Raw genomic sequence first — 18,727 nt, forward strand, 5'->3', positions numbered from 1 at the left:
CAGGTTCAAGAAATAAGCATGAACCTAATGGGGAAAGAAGAAAGGGGAAAGTGGCTTCATATGAACAGATGTCTGTCCTAAAATGCGGACTTAGTCGCATTCCTGGAAGAATCTTTAAAAGCTCTTAAGGATTTTTTCCTTTTGTGGTTTAGACATACATTCTTATTTCTCTATCAGCAGTATTTCCTAGAGCTGGATCCCAAGGCCTGTTTTCCTTCCAATCCTCTGAATTCTCCCCCAAATCTATGCTTTTAATTTGCCTCATCTACCTCTCATAGGAAGGTGATCAGCTTCTAGTGAGAGATTGTTTTCTTCAACAAATGTGTCCACTTTTCTTTTCTTGATAGCATCAGGGAAGGGTGATCATTGGCATAGTACATGATATCTCCACCCAAAGCCTGGATTTTTAAAAAATAGATGGTTTAAATGGAACGGACAGAAGCTGGCTACTTCACCCTGCTTCCACTTTGGACCATTATGAGATTCTCAGGTTTCAAATCTTCATGCTCTATGTTGACATTTTCTAGCAAGAGTGCTGCTGAGCTTATGATAGAAAAGGCACATTTCTTGAGGCACTTTGACTAGTAACTTAATTGACAGATTCAGAAATTCACACACGTGCGTGTACACACACACACACACACACACACGGAACCACAGTTCCACTGAATTGACCGTCTCAAGCTTACTGGTTTCTTAGTTGTGAGTAAATTTGATATGGTTGTTTTTTAAGAGGTCTGTTGAGTATAGGGGCTCACCAGAGCAAGATAGAATTTTTAATAAGACTTTATTTGTTTAAAAAAATTTTTTTTTTTTTTTTGAGATTTTTACCTCAGTCTGAGGTAAGATTGGTCTGTTTTCCCCATACGGAAGGAGTAAGAATCACTGGCCATGATTGATACATAGAAATTTGAATTCTTAGGAACGTTTGTTGGCCTATTTGGCCAGTCCTCTTAAAAAAGTTAACATCTAGACCATTGCCTGATTTTTCTCAAGCCACAGGAAGTCTGTATTCCTCCATCAAGGTCTGGGCATCGGACGGTGGAGATTTCTAGGAAGGGTGACAGGGAAAAAATCACGGAATTTCTGATAGAAACTTTAAATAAAATGGTAAGACGTTTTGAGTGCTGACTCCATCCTGGTCATCATAGCTTAGATTTTCATTCCAAGTAAGTTAATAAATTAAGAAGTGGGTGTTGTTTAACCTGCAAGTTGAAAATGCAAGTTTTGAAAAAGAGGAAAACGTGGGTAACTAAAGATACTGTTTTCTATGGTAAAATGGCTCTTCGTGTTCCCAACTTGTAGGGTTCATTTAATGAGATCATAAATCTCTTAGAAACAATTTTTTTCAAAATCCCTAAAAATTACCAGAAGGTATGCCTTTTGGAAAATGACCTTCCCATCATTTTGTTTCAAGAAGGCTGACTGTAAGTCGAATAGGACGTGAGGTAAGCTCCTCACAGTCGGACCACTTGCGTGGTCCATATGAAGGAAATTAGCTGAAGAGCAGATACTCATCAAGGTAGAGCAAGTGAGTTGAAACACATTCTCTTTTGTTTACTCAAATACTGTTGGGGACCTACACAAAATGATCCCAGGCTGCTGATGGCAGTCTCCGAAGGCAGGTTCCAATTGTGTGACTTTTCTGCTTCTTCACCTGAAAATTGATAGTTTTTCATCACATATTACTTCCTACCATATATGTTGTGCCATATAACTTATTACTACACAGAGTGGGAAGGAAAAGGCCTGTAATTTAATTGGGTTCAAATGAATAAACCTACAAAGGAACCCCATAATGAAAGATTAAGCATTTACTTAAGAGGAAATTAACAATAAAACAGGAATGAATTAAAACAAGCAGCATCGCAGCTCAAACATTAATGGTGTTTTGGAAAATGCAGTAGAAATTAATTGTTCTCTTTTCTCATCTTTATCCTCATTTACCAGAGAGTAAACTCATCATTTTCTGGTCTAGACCTCTTGTCTCCTTTTCTTTAATTGCTGATCCAGTTCAATAAAAGTTCTAATTCAGATGTGGCGCCCGCTGGTGTTGAGAAATTATGCAAAAGGTTACTTTTGCATAGGCCAAGTCCTTTGCCATTTATAATGATCAGCGTGTACTGTCCGTGGTGATATAAGCTGAAGAACTGGTGTCGGAGTAAATAGGCCCAACTCACACTTAGCCCGTTGTGGATACCATCAACCAGTGGTTTCATAACAAAGCATTCCTGTAATTAAGATGATTCTGAGGTCTGTTTCCCGGGCCCAAGTGAATTTAGGAAAATCCAGTTTTCTTAAAGAAAAACTGGTTTCCACAGGGAGTTTGTGGCTAATCACAAACTGGATGATTCCCCCTTTTAAAATGATTTCATTCACAGGGGTAAAAGTCTCAAAGCACTAGTTCCTTTGGCAACCTGCTCTGTAATGACTTGCTATGTGCAAAACAAGCTAACTCATTTCCAAAACTGAAAAGGTAGAGAGGTGGCTATGGGCTGTGATTCAACCAACAACATAATGGAAGACAAGCGGATGTTTGCCTACAAAGGGAGGACTGTCTTCCTAAAAGGAAGAGGTTTGGTCCCACCAAGGACAAGGAAAAAGAACGCTATGGGCATTAACAAAATGTGTGGCTCTTGGCAGAATAATGATCAAGGGTGGCATTGTGCTTTGTAGGAGCGTATTTGGTACCGTGGACAGCATGGAGAACACTCCAAGGATATGAAGCTGACAATCTGTGGCTCATGTCAGCATCAGACCTTTAAGCAAGTTTCATGGGTAACACTCAAATGTCAGCCCTGAAATTCCCATGAACAAGGTCTTCACACTAGTCATTAGATATGCATCAAAGTTACGCGCGTCTGAGGCTGCGCAGTGGTTCAGCAGATTGTCCCCAAGCATCCGCAGTTGCTGCATCAAGGGCAGATGGGAAGGGGATGTCTGAAGTTCACTTCGGCCAGACTCGGGTATCTCTGCTGCGAAGAAATAAGAATAACAGAAGAACCATGGTGCTTTCGTCAAGAATGCCCTAAGCTCTGTGCCTGCAAAATGTCAGGTCCTTTTAAAACTAAGACCAACGCCAGCAACCTACCAGGGGTGTCTTAAAGCAAAGAATGAAGTAGTTATTGAGGAATCAGGCTGGGGTGAAGGGGGCAGGATCCAGACTGGTCTTAATCTAGGCATGCCAGTACCTGCTGACTTTTGGCTCCATCTGTGTAGTCAGTCACCAAGTGATTCTTAGAATCAAAGTATTGGAGTTAGAAGGAACCCTGAGGTGACAATGAAAACAAATGATAAATAATGATAATAAAAATAATGCTAACATTTATTGAGTGCTTACTATGTGCCAGGCACCAAAGAATTCCTTTACAGGCATTATCTCTTTGATTTATATGGCCTCATTTAATTTCTACAATAATCCCATAAAGGTATTAGGACTCCTATTTGGCAAATAAGGAAGCTGAGGTATGAAAGAATATGTAATTTGCACAAGGCCACACAGTTAAGAGTGCATGTCAAAGCTGGCACACACACCGCGGTTGGCCTGAGGCCAGAGTCTGTACTTTTTAACTAGGAGCCCCTTAGAGAGCTGAGGTAGCCTCAGAAGGAGGCTTGTTCATTGGCCAGAGTTCATGGACTGGCCAGAGTCCCCAGGGGTTCTGTCACACATGGTTCAGTGAACGTGACAAAAGGATGTATTGACAATGACAGATCCTACACTCCGGAATGGAAGCTATATATGGTTTAATATGCAAATTATAATGGCGTGGCAGGTTCTAGAAGTGCTGACCTACAGTTCTTCCTCACTAGGGAACTGGTAGCAACACTTCATCAGGGCAGTGAAGAGCAGAGGCAGATCTGGATCCCACGCCCCTCCCTGGCCCCTTGGGCTGTTCTTCCTCTGGGATATCTGCTGATGCTTCAGGTTTTAGTCATCTTGAGAACTTTAAAAAAATGTACACACGGGCCCCACTCACTGAGACCCTGATTTAATTAGTCTGAGGAGGAGCCCAACCATCGATATTTTTTGGAAACTCCACGATTGAGTCTCACGTACATGTTGTGTGGACAACCACCGGCTTACACTTTTGCTTATTAACCTGGTAAGTGGTTGTGTATTGCTTCTTCTTTTTCCTTCTGTGTGTGTGAATTAGGTTTATTTATTTGTTTTTTAATGGACGGACTGGGGATTGAACCCAGGACCTCATGCGTGCAAAGCACACACTACCACTGAGCTATACCCTCCCCTGTCTGTGTATTTTTTTTTTTTTCCCGTGGAGCACTGTTTGCATTCTCTCCCAGCTCTTTTTGGTTTTGTTTTCCCCATGGTCTATGAAGATGGTTTGGGCCTTAAAACTTTTTGACTCTTAAGCAAAGGAATTGGATAGAGTTTTCCCAGTTCCAGGACAGGGAAGATGCTGTCCCTGCTTTATGGAGTCCTGCCTGAGAATGGGTCCCCTGTCATACCACCCATTACATGTCCTGGGAACCACGTCTACACACCTCCATACAACACTGCTTAGAATATACAGTTTAATTATTTTACACCTAAAATCTTACGGATTGTGACAGGCTTTGTGTATTGGTACAGCTTAAAGATCAAGGGAACATTTTTGTCTAATGACAACCCTGCTATCTATATGTGGTGTTCACTTAAAATGCACAGAGACTTACATACACACATTTACTTCCATTTTAGGTCCAGGGGGAGGTCTTGAAAATCTCCTCTAACCCTTAATTAGACACCAATAAGAAGAGGTTAAGAGGTTGATCTGGACCAGTACCTGAATTCTAAAATGAAGAAACCAAGGCTAGGGGTTGAGAGAAAGGAGGCCCATTGAAATAGCCAAGCCTAGAACTCAGGTTCCAGGTCCCTTGATGCTAATGGCCTTTTTTCTTCACTCTTCTGTCTCACTGAAAAATTCATTTGTAGCTTTTCCTCTATATTCACACTACCACCTTCCTAGTCCAGCTTTTATTCCTGAATTATTGCAGTAGCCATGGAAGGAAATAAAAACAATCTGGAAGAAATTGCATCAAAATGCTAACTATGGTTGAGTGTGAAAGGCAGAGATCTAGTTTTAATTTTTATATCTGCTTTTCTGTGATTATACATTTTCTTTAATAAACAAGTGTTACTTTCCTAAAGGAAAATAAAAAACCATTAGTGGAATAGCCTTCTTGCTGGTCTCTGAATGCCTATCTGTTATGCAGTCCTTTCTGTGGCTCACCATCAGATCTGCCTTCCTAAAACATGTTTGTCTCCACTCATTATCCTGCTTAAACCTTCAGGGGCTCCTATAGCTCTTGAGAAAAAGTCTAAACTCCTGGAATCCAAAGGTCTGTAATCTAGCTCCACCCTTCTGTGTGCCCTCTTATCTGCACCACGCCCAGCACAATCCTCCCTTCTGGCCCGGCCAGCATCCTCCTGTCCTGGAACTGGGAAAACCCTATCCAGTTCCTATGCTCATGTTGTTCTCCATACGGAGAGCCCCACACTCTGTCCCTTTCTCTTCATGTGTCCAAATGTTGCCTGTCTAAGCTCAATCCAAGTACTTCCTTCTCCTGCTCACATATGTCAACTTTTATCTGTGTCAGGGATGGCAAATGGGTTCCAGGTCCAGGCAGTTGAAAATATGTTGCATGGAGGATCCTGAGAGCCCATCCCTGCGCAGAGGGAAAGGGTTCTGGGATCAACTGTAGTTTCTGCCAGAGGCACAAGAGGGAGAAGTGACAGAATGTCAGTTACATATTTTCTATCCAGACCGATAAGCATTCTTAGACCTGTGATGTCCAACACAGTAGCCTGTAGCCACATGTGACTGTTTGAACTAATTAAAATGAAATATAATTAGGAGAATCAAGAAAATGACACAGGTGAACATTTTTATAAAACAGAAAGAGACCCACAGACATAGAAAACAAACTTATGGTTACCAAAGGGGAAAAGGCAGGGGGAGGGATAAATTTGGAATTTGGGATTCGCAGGTACAGGCTACTATATATAAAATAGATAAACAACAAGGTCCTACTGTGTAGCACAGGGAACTATTCAATAGATTGTAATAGCATATAATGAAAAAGAATATATATATATATATATATATATATATATATGTATATATACATATATATATTATATATGTATAATTGAATCACTATGCTGTACACCAGAAACTAACACAGCATTCTAAATCAACAATACTTCAATTAAAAAAGAAAAAAGAGTTCACTTCCTTAATTGCACTACCCACATTTTAAGTGTTCAGCTGACACATGGCCACTGGCCACCATACTGAACAGCAAAGACAGAAAACCCTCTATCAGCACTGTTTTAGCCATATCGTTATATAACAATGTAAAACAGAATATATTTGTTTCGTGTGTGTACCTTATTTTCTCAGTGAGATCAAAAGCTTTTTATGGTCAGGACCCTCCGTTATACTCCTTTTGTATCCCAGAGCATTAAGCCAGGGCTGAGTATGTTGGAAATACTTTATAAGTATTTGTTAAATTGAATTTTTACTACCAATTTGGCAATGTGCTATGAAGGAGCGTAGTAGACAGAGAACTAATTTGGAAATCAGGAAATCAAGTTTCTGGCCTCAGCTTTTCTGCCAGTTGGTACGGAACTTAGAATATCTCATTTAACCGAAGTAGGTCATAGTTTCCTCAGATGTAAACAGTTGTAGACTCTATCGAGGATTCTTCCAGGTTTGGGATTTTGTGGTACATATGAAGTGTTCACTGTTAAACAGAAGTGCACACGTGCACACACACTGAGAATGAAAACTAACCTGTTAAAAAATATTCTAGCTTATTTAAAATCCCATTTATCTTATTTTCCCAATATATAAAAGTCTGTCATTTGAAGATTAAATTTCCTGCCAGATCTGCAGCTAAATTCTTCTTTGAAAAGGATCATAAGAAAGGGGTGGTGACCCTATAAGTAGAGGATGCCAGACTTGGGCAAGCGCGGTGGAGAATTAGGTAGCCTTTATCAGCACGAAGGCAATAGAGCAGCAACCAGACTGCAGAAGCCCCTGTTGATACTGTCCGCCCTTTGCCGCTGCTCTCAGTGAGGGATCAGCAAACTATGGCCAGCTCTGCTGCCGGTTTTTATATGTGGCTAAGAATGGTTGTTACACTTTTAAGGGTTTCCAAAAAAAAAAAAGCAAAAAGAAAGAAAAATATGTAACAGAAGCCATATGGCCTACAGAGCCAAAAAATACCATCTGGCTTTACACTAATGTCCAGTGACCTTCATGTACAGATCCAACCACTTTTCAAGGCAAATCACCTTCTGAAATGTCATAAGGGCCTGTGGCTCAAACACAGTGGGATAAACTCCACGTTCTCCATGTGCTGAAGACAAGAAAAGGCAGCGGGCCGATAGGGTGAAGGCCGGGCGGTGTGGCTCCTCCCCTTCATATCTGAGGCAGGCAGGGGCCTTGACTCTGAGTGTTCTGAGTGCAAAGCCAGGCCTTGGATCTGGTCTGTGCATTCTGGTCCTGACGTTGGAAATTTGATGAGTCACGGTTTCTGGCTGTGTCCTCCTTGACATTCAGCATTCACCAGAATAAACTCTGAAGGCCTCTTGAAGGGGAAAGCTGCACTCCTTGGTCACCCAAGCTTATCTGAGGAGGGAGCCCAGGCTTGCATCTCAGTTTGTTATTCTTTTTCTTTTTCCCTCTTGCAGGCACTCCTTTCTGTGCTTGAGGAATCTAGATGGAGTGTGCAGATAGAGGGACTGCCCTGCGGAGGTGGACCCAGCCACCAGGGCAGGGCTGGGCCAGTATCTGAAAAAACAGATAGCAGCCCTGCCAGGTGGGCCTGAGGAGAATGGCAAAATTGACAGTTTTAGAAGTAATAAATGACTCTTTAACTTCTCCTTCCAGTGCCCCATGACCAGGTGTCTGGGCCCTTGGGTTTCCCCAAAGCCCCTTTCTACGTAGGCCTGATCTCTAGGTTCTCATCAAGTCTTGTTTCTAAACGCACCTCCTTTTAATAATCTAACATTCCAGTTTTGGCATCTTTTCTGATCTACCCTTTTTTTTTTCTCCTTCCCTGTCCCATTCTCTCCTCCAGGCTAATCCTCAAAGTTCTGTCACCCTTGGTTTCTGTATACACAACTGCCTTTCCTATAATCTAGTGTGCCTCACAGCTAATAAAAATCCAAATTTACAAAACAAAAAAAGATTTGGAAGGTAAATTTTCCCTTTGTTAATGTTTTTCCCATGTGAAAGACTAGTATCTCTCTCTCTCCCCCCTGCCTTCTCCACCCCTTTATATGTTTATCACTTTCTATGTTTCATTACAGCAATTAGTAATTAGGGGAGGGCCCCTAGTTGGCTGCAAGCAAATTCTCTTTTGTATTTGCAGATCATGAGGCACTGTGAGTGAATATACCCTTGCCCCTATGCTGGAATTATAAAAAGTTTACTTTCCTTTGTTTGTTTACTGTCGAACCTGCGCTCGTTAAATATATCTAGTGGCCTGGGTCATGATCATACAGAAAACAGAACCTTGGCTCACTTAACAACAGTGGTTGCATTTGCTTCATTTGGTACAGATTCATTTGGAGAAATTACCAGTTTATTCTCAAGGATGATCCTAGCCCAGCACCAAGCTCCCAGCAGCTTCCAATTAATAGTAATGAGCTGTGCCTGTGCACCATTGCTCCATTCTGGAATTCCCAGCTTGGAACAATGCAATTGTTATGCCCAGGGAAGCATCCATTAGGAAAGTCTGCTCCAAGTCACAATGCTCTGGATAGAATTCCCTGACACACAGCCTTGGTTTTCATCGTTGCCCTGGTGGCAAAACACACAGCTATGAGACAGAGAGAAGAGAAGCAATAGAAATCGATTTGCTAACATCTGAGATGCAAATACACAGAAAACCCCATCATCTTTGGGATTCTTCATTATTCAGAGTTCAGTGTAAACCTACTAGTTACAAGCTGAGATTTTGGCATCTGAGTGGTTGAGTTGCATTCTTGCCTTTCACTAGTTAGGTTTACTCAACTAGGGATCTTAATGGTACTTGCTACATAGGATTTTGGAGATAATTGAAGAGGTAATGTATGTCAAGAATTTAGTGCTGGCTCTGGTACACAGTAGGTGTTTAATAAATGTTGGTATTAGTGTGTTAGCACATGTGTGAGGGGCATGGTTTACTGCAGTTTCTTAAACTTTTTGGGCTCAGCACATCTTAACAGGTAAATAAAGGACTCTCAATTAGATATAAACTTCAGATAAGCAGTAAGTAATTTTTTTAGTATAAGTATATCCCAAATATTTCATAGATACTTATACTAATATATTATTTCTTTTTATCTGAAATTTAAATTTAACTGGGAGTCCTGCATTTTTATTTGAATCTGGTAACCCTGTCTTCACATTCCTGAAAGTTATTGAGAAACCCAAAGTGCTCTCTTGTTCATGTGCATTGTAACTATTTACCACATTAGAAATTCAAACTAAGAAATTTAAAATATTCATTAATTACTTCAAAAATAATAGTAATTTCTAACATTAACTGTATTTCCCAAAAAAGTAGATGGTTGAGAGCATATTATTTACATTTTTGCAAATCTCTATAATTAGGGGCTTGATAGAAGTCAGCTGTATTATATTTGCTTCTCCCTTCAATCTGTTGAGATACGTTATTTTTATCGAAATAAATAAAGAGTATTCAACTTCACAAAGATACTTAGTTGGAAAAGGGGGGAGTATTGTAATAGCCTTTTCAGATAGTTGAGAGCATTCTTCTTTGATATTAAACCCAAACTCTATGAGAGATCGTCTCATAGAGGTCAGTAGCAGTGTGGAATCTGAAGCCTTACTAATGAACTCTTCATACTCTTACAATTAAAATCCACTGGTTTATTTTATACTTTGAATGGATCTTTCCCTATGCCCGATTCTGTAACATCGTGAATTGGTCATTTGGAAAATACCGGTTTCCTGAGTGTTGAAGAGCATCCAAATATCGATGCATTTCATTATGCAATATTAAAAAAAATCACATTTGTTAATATCACAACTAATCTCATCAGAAAAGCCTTTAATTACTGGCAAGCTGTCATGCTCAATGCAGGTTCTCTAAAATTTTAACTTTTGTTTGAAAGCTCGAATTTTATCATTGGAAACAAATACTGTTAGTCGTGTTCTTTGAAGTGACAGGCACACTTCATTCATTTTCCAGAAAATGCCAAATACCCAAGTCTGAATAACCATAGTGTATCTGTCTGTCATTCTTTCAAGTAAAAATAACTTTCTGTGACAGGAGGAGGTATATAGTTCCCTCTGTAGCTCAGTCACACACGTGACTTTCTGTGAGCCTATCATCGTAATTTGGTCTGCAGAAGAAGTGCTTTCTGCTTGCTTGCCATTTTATCACATAGAATATTTTTTTAAAAAGATATATACTCAAAAACCAAGATGTAATAAAATTAACATTTTCCTAATTTGAGTACATTCTTAAGAAAAATTGTCTCTTTAAAAAATAAATTAAAAAAACTTCAAGTGCCTGGTGGTAAAAAAAAAAATGCTACAATTATTACTAAGTTTGGTGCCACTGCCTTGTTTTGTGCTGAGGGGCATTTTTACCCACCATTGCCTTTTCATCATTTGTACAGTTGTCAACACAGTGGGAAAAAAGGGCAGAAATGTTAGTATTATGATGAAAATAGTTTTGACCTTGCAGACCTCTGAAAGAGTCCTAGGGTCTCCTAGGGGGTCCAGGGACCTCACTTTGAGAACTGCTGGTCTAGTGGCTGATGTCTCTTTCATTGGGACACTGATGTCCCTTTTCACTGAAAGACAGTGCTGGACCATGTAGTCATCATGTGTTCCAGTGTCTCCTTCCTTAAGCAGTTTGGGAAAATGCCAGGGGCTCTTGACCTTCCTGAGGGTCTCATTTAGGCTGGGCTGGGTGACCAGCAGTTTCAGAGGTGCACTTGGGACATTCTCTGAAGTTCTCTTTAAAAAACTGAAGGGGCTTGAGTGACTCAGGGGAGTTCCAAGACCTTGCCAAGATTCTGGGAGACGTAGCATCTCCAAATAAAAGATTCACCTCCTGCTCCTTCCTCCTTTCCTATCAGTAGTATCTGGGGAGCTCAAAACCCCTTTCAAAATCTGGAACCATCTTGCAGGCCAAATATATACTAGATTCAAAGATATCCAAGCTAGAAGTGGGCCCCTAGAGCCGACATCCCCTCTGGAACAGGCCCAGGGTGATGCAGCAGCACTTGCCAGAGGTTGATTTTTCTGCCTATCGGAACTCTGCTGTTAAAAATTCCAGGTGCACACCTGCAGCTGGCATACCCTAAACAGTAGCACAGAATTCAACTTAGAATTGCATGGCTGCAAGCAGGAAAATGCTGGTATAAAACATTTCTTTTGTATGGAAGGCACAGTTCTGTATGAGGGACACAGAATTGAGTCTCTGAGCAGCTTGGGATTGAATATAACAGCACAGCAAGTGCTACATATAACCCAGGGAATTTTAACATAGCCTACAGTGTTTAAAGTTAAATATCAAATGTGTAGCCACAGAAGAAATGAACATAAAGGCCTACATGAAGTAGGGGAATCCATGCCATCTGAATGGTTTTTGTGGTCAAATCGGGGCCCCAATAATAGAGTTTGCCAATAGGTTTCAAATTTAGCAGGACAGATTGTCTTTGGTATAAAAAGAAAAGACGGATGGAGGTGGTTGGGGAACCCAAGGGAAAGGAGTAAAAGAACAGGGCCAAACGGGTTCTCACAGAGCCCAGTAAACATATACAGGTAGCTCTGGATTGGGGCGATAGACACGTAGTCCCTAGAGTGAGCAGGCTGCACTGTACCTGTGGCAGAAGAGTGTAGCTCAGGCAGAGAGCAAGGATTTGATTGAATCCGCTTGGACTCTCAGTTCTACCCTTTTCAGCTGCGTGCATGCCCATGGGCACTCTCTGAACCTAGCGCCTTCTCATCTGATTAAATTAAACGAGATTCTATATCAAGTACCTGGTAATTGTGGGCATTTAATAAATGGTGCCTGTTTCGTGGCATGATCTGATGGTTTGATCAAAGTTCAAATGTGTTCCTTCTTAGTAAGCACTGGACACCATGCTAAGGGGTGCAGAGGTGGATGCTCCTGTGGTCTCATACAGACAAATACGCTGGTGCAGGATGACATGGGTGCCCAAGAGAGCCACTAATAAGGAACAACTCCTTTGAAGTGGATAATTCTTCCCCAGTCATGCAGGTTTGTCAGTTTGGAGATTTGCACCTGTTGGGTTTACCTAAAGAAGGGCACGCAGGGACAGTATGAGCCAGGAGGTGGGTTATAGGGGTCAGGTGAGATAGACCCTAAAATTTAGAGGATCGGTTTGACCATCCGAGAGGAAGGAAGGAAGGAGATGAGCATAGTGCTCTGAAGAATATGCTGCAGTTAGCAGGGAGACCCAATCCTCAGTGGGGCACTGAAAATAGGTGCGCTTGAGGGTGGGGAGTTAGGTTGGTCAGCACCAGGAGTGACAGCGCCGGGAAACCCCGACCTACCAGGAGAGCCGGGCTTCCGACCACGTCTCATCAGCAATCTCCGGGTGACCTTGGGCCAGTTGTTGAATCTTTCTGGATCTCAGTTCTCTCTTCAGGAGACTCTGGATGGTAATAACATCTGTCTTCCCTCCCTCACTGGCTTGTTTGATACATCACATAAATAATAGGGGAATGAGGGTGGTGAGAATAATTGCTCTCCATGTTCCCACCTTCTCTGTCTCCCTCAAGAAAGAGAGGCAGGAAAGGAAGTGGGGGAAGAGAGAGAGAAAATTAGAAAAAAAGAAAGAAAAGCACAGGGAAAGGGAGGCAGGTAGGTATGTGTGTGAGAGGGCAAGATGAATTCAAGAGGCGAGATGTTGTGAAAGCACAAGGACGGCAGCCTGGACTGGACGGGAGGCCGGGGAGGCCCCTCACCACATGCCCCGAGGCAGATAACCACGCATGTAGGATACCCACCCAGGACGGATTAGTCAGCCAGGCCCAGGAGAAGCCAAGTTAATTGCCCTTAATCATAGCGCTAACCCGAGGCCTCTGTAATATGAGGAAATTGAAAATAAGATAAGACCTATACATATGAACTGCGGGGAGGAAAAAAGTAGCAACAACCCTTAAAATGTTTTGAAAACGTAAAGAATTGCTCTATGCCATTTTTTTTAGGCTCTCAGATTGGGAGTGCTGTCAGTTAGTTCTTTGAAAAATCTTCCCTGGTTCTAGACATTTTTATTTTATAGGTAAGGAAATAGGCTCAGAGAGGTTAAGTGATTTGCTCAAGGTCACACAGCTGATGTGTAAAAAAGCCATGATCTCAATTCTGTATTCAGTTTTCTTTCCACCCCACTGGACATGTTACAGGTATGAAATACAGAGTATTCATGGGGACTAGGGTAAGGAGTGGGGACGCCAGAGTGGGTTTTTTCATTTGCCTAACCTGGCTGTGTGTGTGATTCTAAAGCCAAAGTCAATTCTTCCTTCTCCTCTATACGGACCGCCTTGGTCTCCTTTTAGGGAGTAGGCTTGAAGGTTGCTGAATAATTCTACACTCTCATTTCTTAGACCAGCCCACTCAGAGCTCCAGGAGCAGGTAGGTCGTACTGGCCGTCTGAGCTCTGGACTCCAGCAGTCTCTATATGTAGCTTCTGTAAAACCAGGCAGACAATCCCCGGCACCCTCTCTTTATCTTGTTAACCCTGGTGGTACCAAGAGGCACCTGACATTCTGGGTATGCTAATAATTCGGTGCCAGCAAGTTTCTGTTATCCTCCAGTTGTAATTGTTAACTTGAATGGAATGCAAAACTTCTGGTTTGGAGCTGAGTTGGTTTTTAACTGTGAATTACTTGAGGGATGTGGAAAATGGGGAGTGCATTTTGTTTACTGTGGAAGATGGTTTATGAAAAATTTTTTTGGAGTTGCATTTGCTCTGAAAAATAGAAATATACTGTATGTGTATAGTTGCTACTGTGTCTGCAGATTCACTGTGAACTCTACCCTTTATTAACTCTTGCCTTTGACACTTTTTTCATTTTAGCAAGCCAAGACTTGCTTGGGGATTAGAACAAGGAGTTTACCATAATGTTGCCTTAAAAAAAAAAAACCCACACAAAACTCGAACGCTTCAGTATCAAGGTTTATTTCTGTGAGCCTTTCCAGCCAACCCACCCCCGCCCCTTGCAAGTTTGGGAATTTTTTTCCCTCTTAAGGGGAAGTGTGGAAAGAGAGCCTACCTGTTCATTTGCATTATTGCACATCACACGATATCTTTGTGACCATTATATTGTGTTCTCTCAATGGTGTTTGCTCTGAGGGTGGGACATAAGGCTGTTTAGTGTCTCGTAAAACATTTACCAAAAGCACTGAGCCATGGTTTTGAAGGGCATTCCGTTGCCAGCGTGTGGGAGGAGAGAGCCAGCAGGGAGAGAGAGCTCCAGGTGTTTGGCAGGTACTTGTTTCATACTTTAGTACTAATTTATACATGTTTAAAATTTCAGATTACAAGTGATTCGGGTTCCCTTCTGCTGAAAGGGTGGGAATGGTGAGGGGAGGAAGGGGACAGAGGAATTGCTTTGCAAACTCTATTTTTCAGTGGCTCCGAGTCCCCGGATAATTGTAATCTTCAGTTTCCATGAAACGTTGTTTTCGGTTTTACTAGAGGGTTGTGTGTGTCATGGAGAAGGAGGTAAAATCTACCTGTGCTTGAGGTTTTCTCGTGACCTGAATCAGAAGTTAGCGTTTGCTTTAGCAAAGAATTCGGAACCAGGTGCGGTGTTTCTAGGAGGCGACGTGTAACCTTGTGATTTGCGTTTCATTATGCCCCGTGACTCGTTCCATTAAAAGCGTTCACTAAACGGAGGCTCTGGTTTCATGAAAAAACTTTTAAACTTTCTTCCCTCTTCCACCCACTACCCCAATTAAAGGTCAGCTTGAAAGACTGCTTCTTACCCTCAAATTTTTGTTTTTAGAGCGCAGTTTTCAGGAATAATTTTATATACTGGTCATACATCATTTTGGAGAAACTAAAGACTCAATACTTCTTAGGAATACTAAATATCTATAGTCTAGCTTGGTTTGTGTGTGTGTGTGTGTGTGTGTGTGTGTGTGTGTAGAAAATATAAGCATATATGATAAAACTAGAGCCTTAGTCAAATGTTTACATTTGTTCAACTGTAACAATGATATCCTGGACACAGATACCTGAAACTGTGTTACTAGTGGTGAAAACCAAACAGTAAATAGGAAAATCTAGAAAAAGCGTAGCTCCAATAGATGTCTGTCATGGCTAGTTCTTGGGGAAAGGAGTTACAAGGAGTAACAAGGATATGGAATCTTCAGTCTGTTTACTCTGCCTTATGGTTGGAAACCTACGTTTAAAGCCAGCACTAAAGGTAAGAGGAGAGTGGCAGCTCATTGATTATGAAAGAACGTGATTTGGGTACACTTTTGCCCAGTGACGCTGGCAGTAAGAAGCCGAGAGACTTTCTACTGACAAATTCCCAGTCATTGCAAAATGGCTGGAAGAAATGACTGTTTCAAAATCAGAGGAAACTTCCTTCATGGGAAAAACTTCTCTGTGGCTTTGTGTATTTAGGCAAATGAGACTAGATCTGACAACTGTGGGGGGCCAAATTCATTGATTTCACCCGAGGAATGGCGGATTTTGATTATTTTTATATGCGTGTCAGAAAATTGAGCTTGGCAACAAATCCTTTCACTACCTGGACCACTGAAAGTTTATATAACTTGCGACAGTCGGATTAACTTCTTCTTATCTCTCTTTTAAGATTTTGAAACAGAGGTAAGAATACTTGGCTGCCTACTTGTCTGTCCCATAGAAGCACCTAGATTGCTGAAGAGTCTGTCGAACTTGTGACCTTCTGTGAACTTCATAAATCCAAAATAGACCCTGACCAGTGAAGAAACTCTTGCATTGATTCCACTGTCTCTAAAGTAGATTGATACAGTTTGATGTTTGAAATTTTATCAGAGGAACAGAAAGACTCTGGGAAAAAGTCTAGAAATAAACCATTTTCAGATACTTTTGCTCCCCATTTCTCTTCATTTCATCAGGAAAATCCTAGTCAGTGCTGTTCGTTTATTTAGCTTTTTCAAATTTTAAATCCCAAATATCTTGTATGGATTTGTAAGAAACTAAAATCAGCAAAAGCTACATTTATATCTCTCCTTAGGAGTTCTTGCAGTTACATGATAGTTTGTTGATGGATCAAGTCAGACATCAAATTAAACCCTGGGTAAATTGGCCCATATCTCTAGCATTTTAAACTTTGCTGCTGTTCTGTGTGATATGTTAATAGTGCTTCTGTATCAGGCTGGCTTTATAAGATACAGATTTGAGTAAAGTCTGTCCACAAAGGTTGTTGTCATCCGTTCCTTCTGTCATTTTGACGGCAGATTCTTGGTTTGTAATATGTCAAGAAGGGGAAATCTCTGGGCACAATAATAGGCCCCAAATTAGGGGATGGTTTGCAACATGCAATAAGGCTCAAGGGGTCAGGGCTGTTTGGCTTGCTTGGACAGAGCTGTCATGCAAAGGTATGGGTGGGTGACACCACCTTTCAGGATGATTTTGGGTGACTGCGCCAGGAAGGTCACATCCTTGGGAACTTGGGATCAGAGCTATGTAGGCAAACTAGAGGAATCATCATAAAGACTTGGGCTATTTTGGGCTGGTTTTGTTTTTGTAAAAACTGAATTTATATAGGTTGGCCAAGCAATGATTAAAAATCCTTTACTTGTCTAGTAACTCAAGGTCTTAAGTAAGGCAAAAAAAGTCCTCACAGCAGTCACAATGAATGCCATTAAGTCCATTAGGGCCTCATTCTGTGCCTGTTGGCTCTTGGTTTAGGCATCTTTCAATAGAATTGCTGGTTTCTCTGTGCACAGTGAATCAGAACTCTTCTCTTTTTGTTGGTTAATGATCATTCATTCATTCAGCAAATACTAAGGTCTCGTTCTAGGCTAGGTTCTCACCTCTCAATTCTCAAATGTTACTTCCTCAAGGTGACTTTCCCAGACCCAATTCCAGACCCCCTAAATTAAGTCCTGTACTCCCCCCTTTATGATGTCATCACGCTTGTTTTATACTTGCCTCCTCTGCCAAAATATTAGTTCCCCCTTGAATCATGAGTGTCTTATTCACCATTTTATCTCCAGTGCTTAGCACATACTGGGCATTCTAAAAATATGTACCGAATAAATGAATGAATGAAAGAAAGCAAATAAGAAGGACCAGGATGAGGTAATAACCTAGGACCTAGAGGACCTAGAGGACCTAGAGGTAGGCATGTAACAATGAAGAATAGTCCCAGAGAACAGGGAAGGGGGGAAAAACTAGTGTCATTCAGTATAGACACAGTGACCCCTGAAGCCATCACTTCATCTCAGCCCAGCTCAACCATGTAAGTTTCTAAGCATAGCCTTGGTTCACCAAGAAGAAAAATGTGCTTAATATTGTCTATTAAAGTGATAGTGAGGACAACAAATCATCTTATAAAGATTTTCATCCAAGAAAGTAATAGCTTTCTTACTTACATGGATACATTCAATTATTTGGAAAATCTAATATATGAGTAATTCTTTATTCCTACAGTTATGAGCTACCAATGAATACATTTATCACTTATGTAAGATATAAAAAGAGCCTAGAAGAATGCAGGAGAGAAAAACTTCCATGTAATAAAATTAAGTCAGATAAGTGCTTTGAAAAATATTATTTTAAGTATTTATTGTGGTAGAACATAGTGGCAATAAAATGAACAAATCTTTGTATACAGCTTGATAAATTTTTACATATACCTGTGTAACCACTACTCTCAGTTTAAGATACAGAACATTTTCAGTGTCCCAGAAGGCTCCCCTGTGCCTCTCCTCCCTGTCACCTGCCCTGCTCCAGGTAACCATTATCTGATTCGTATCACCGTACCTTAGCTCTGGCTGTTCTTGAACTTCATAAAAATGGAATCATTCATGTATGCTTTGTGTCTGACTTCTTTCACTCAACATTTTGTTTGTGACTCTCATCCACATTGCTTCATGTGGCTCTAATATGATAACATGTAAAATGTAATACCCTTCATTGCTGCATCATATTCCTTTGTAAAAATACACCAGAATTCAATAAATTTGGGGGGAATTAAAGGCATGACTCTATGAGCTGAAAATCACTCCCTGTGTGTGTGCCAGCTCTCTAAAGTTAAGTGATCTCATAAAGGGTGGGAGGGAAATGTTATCACCTGAAAGGGTGGAAGGAGAGAAGTCTTTCTGGGAGTGGATTTGCTAGGTGATCTGCACAGGCTGTTTATTTAACTGAAACCATCGCCCTAGGAGGTGACTGCCACTGACTGCAGATGAGAAAACTCAGCCTGAGAAAAGTTCCATGACTTCACGATCGGTCTCAACTAAACACACAAGTTGTCAGTTACAACAGGGAGCAATCCTGTTCTGGCAGAGACCGTGCCAGATGACCCCTTAGACAGTGCCCCCTCGTTAAGGGAGGTTCAACTTTTATCCAGTAGTGCAGACCTGTGTATTTCCTATTGGAAAGCCGACGATTGACCTGATTTTTCCCTCTTTCCCTTCAAAGTTGTTTTGTTTTTTTTAAAGAAGGCTCCCTTGTGTATTTTTCATTCTCACTTTTGTTTATGAATAAATTCTTGTGCCTTAT

At 41.1% G+C, this 18,727-nt stretch overlaps 1 protein-coding gene across 10 annotated transcripts in view; it reads left to right on the forward strand.

Moving 5' to 3' along the window:
• Positions 1 to 18,727, forward strand: part of RBM47 (RNA binding motif protein 47) — a 240,335-nt gene that overhangs the window by 152,259 nt on the left and 69,349 nt on the right. For 2 of the 10 annotated variants that reach the window (XM_074348861.1, XM_074348865.1), the window contains exon 1: positions 14,340 to 14,488. The exons of 7 other annotated variants lie outside the window; for them this stretch is intronic. In XM_074348861.1, the coding sequence (XP_074204962.1) occupies positions 14,410 to 14,488 (79 nt within the window). In that variant the 5' untranslated portion in view covers positions 14,340 to 14,409. Of the gene's footprint in view, positions 1 to 14,339; positions 14,489 to 18,727 lie in introns of those variants that run through there. One more of the 10 variants, XM_074348906.1, reaches the window with a different exon arrangement.

The sequence above is a fragment of the Camelus bactrianus genome, chromosome 2 (assembly GCF_048773025.1).
Source record: "Camelus bactrianus isolate YW-2024 breed Bactrian camel chromosome 2, ASM4877302v1, whole genome shotgun sequence".
Taxonomy (NCBI): domain Eukaryota; kingdom Metazoa; phylum Chordata; class Mammalia; order Artiodactyla; family Camelidae; genus Camelus; species Camelus bactrianus.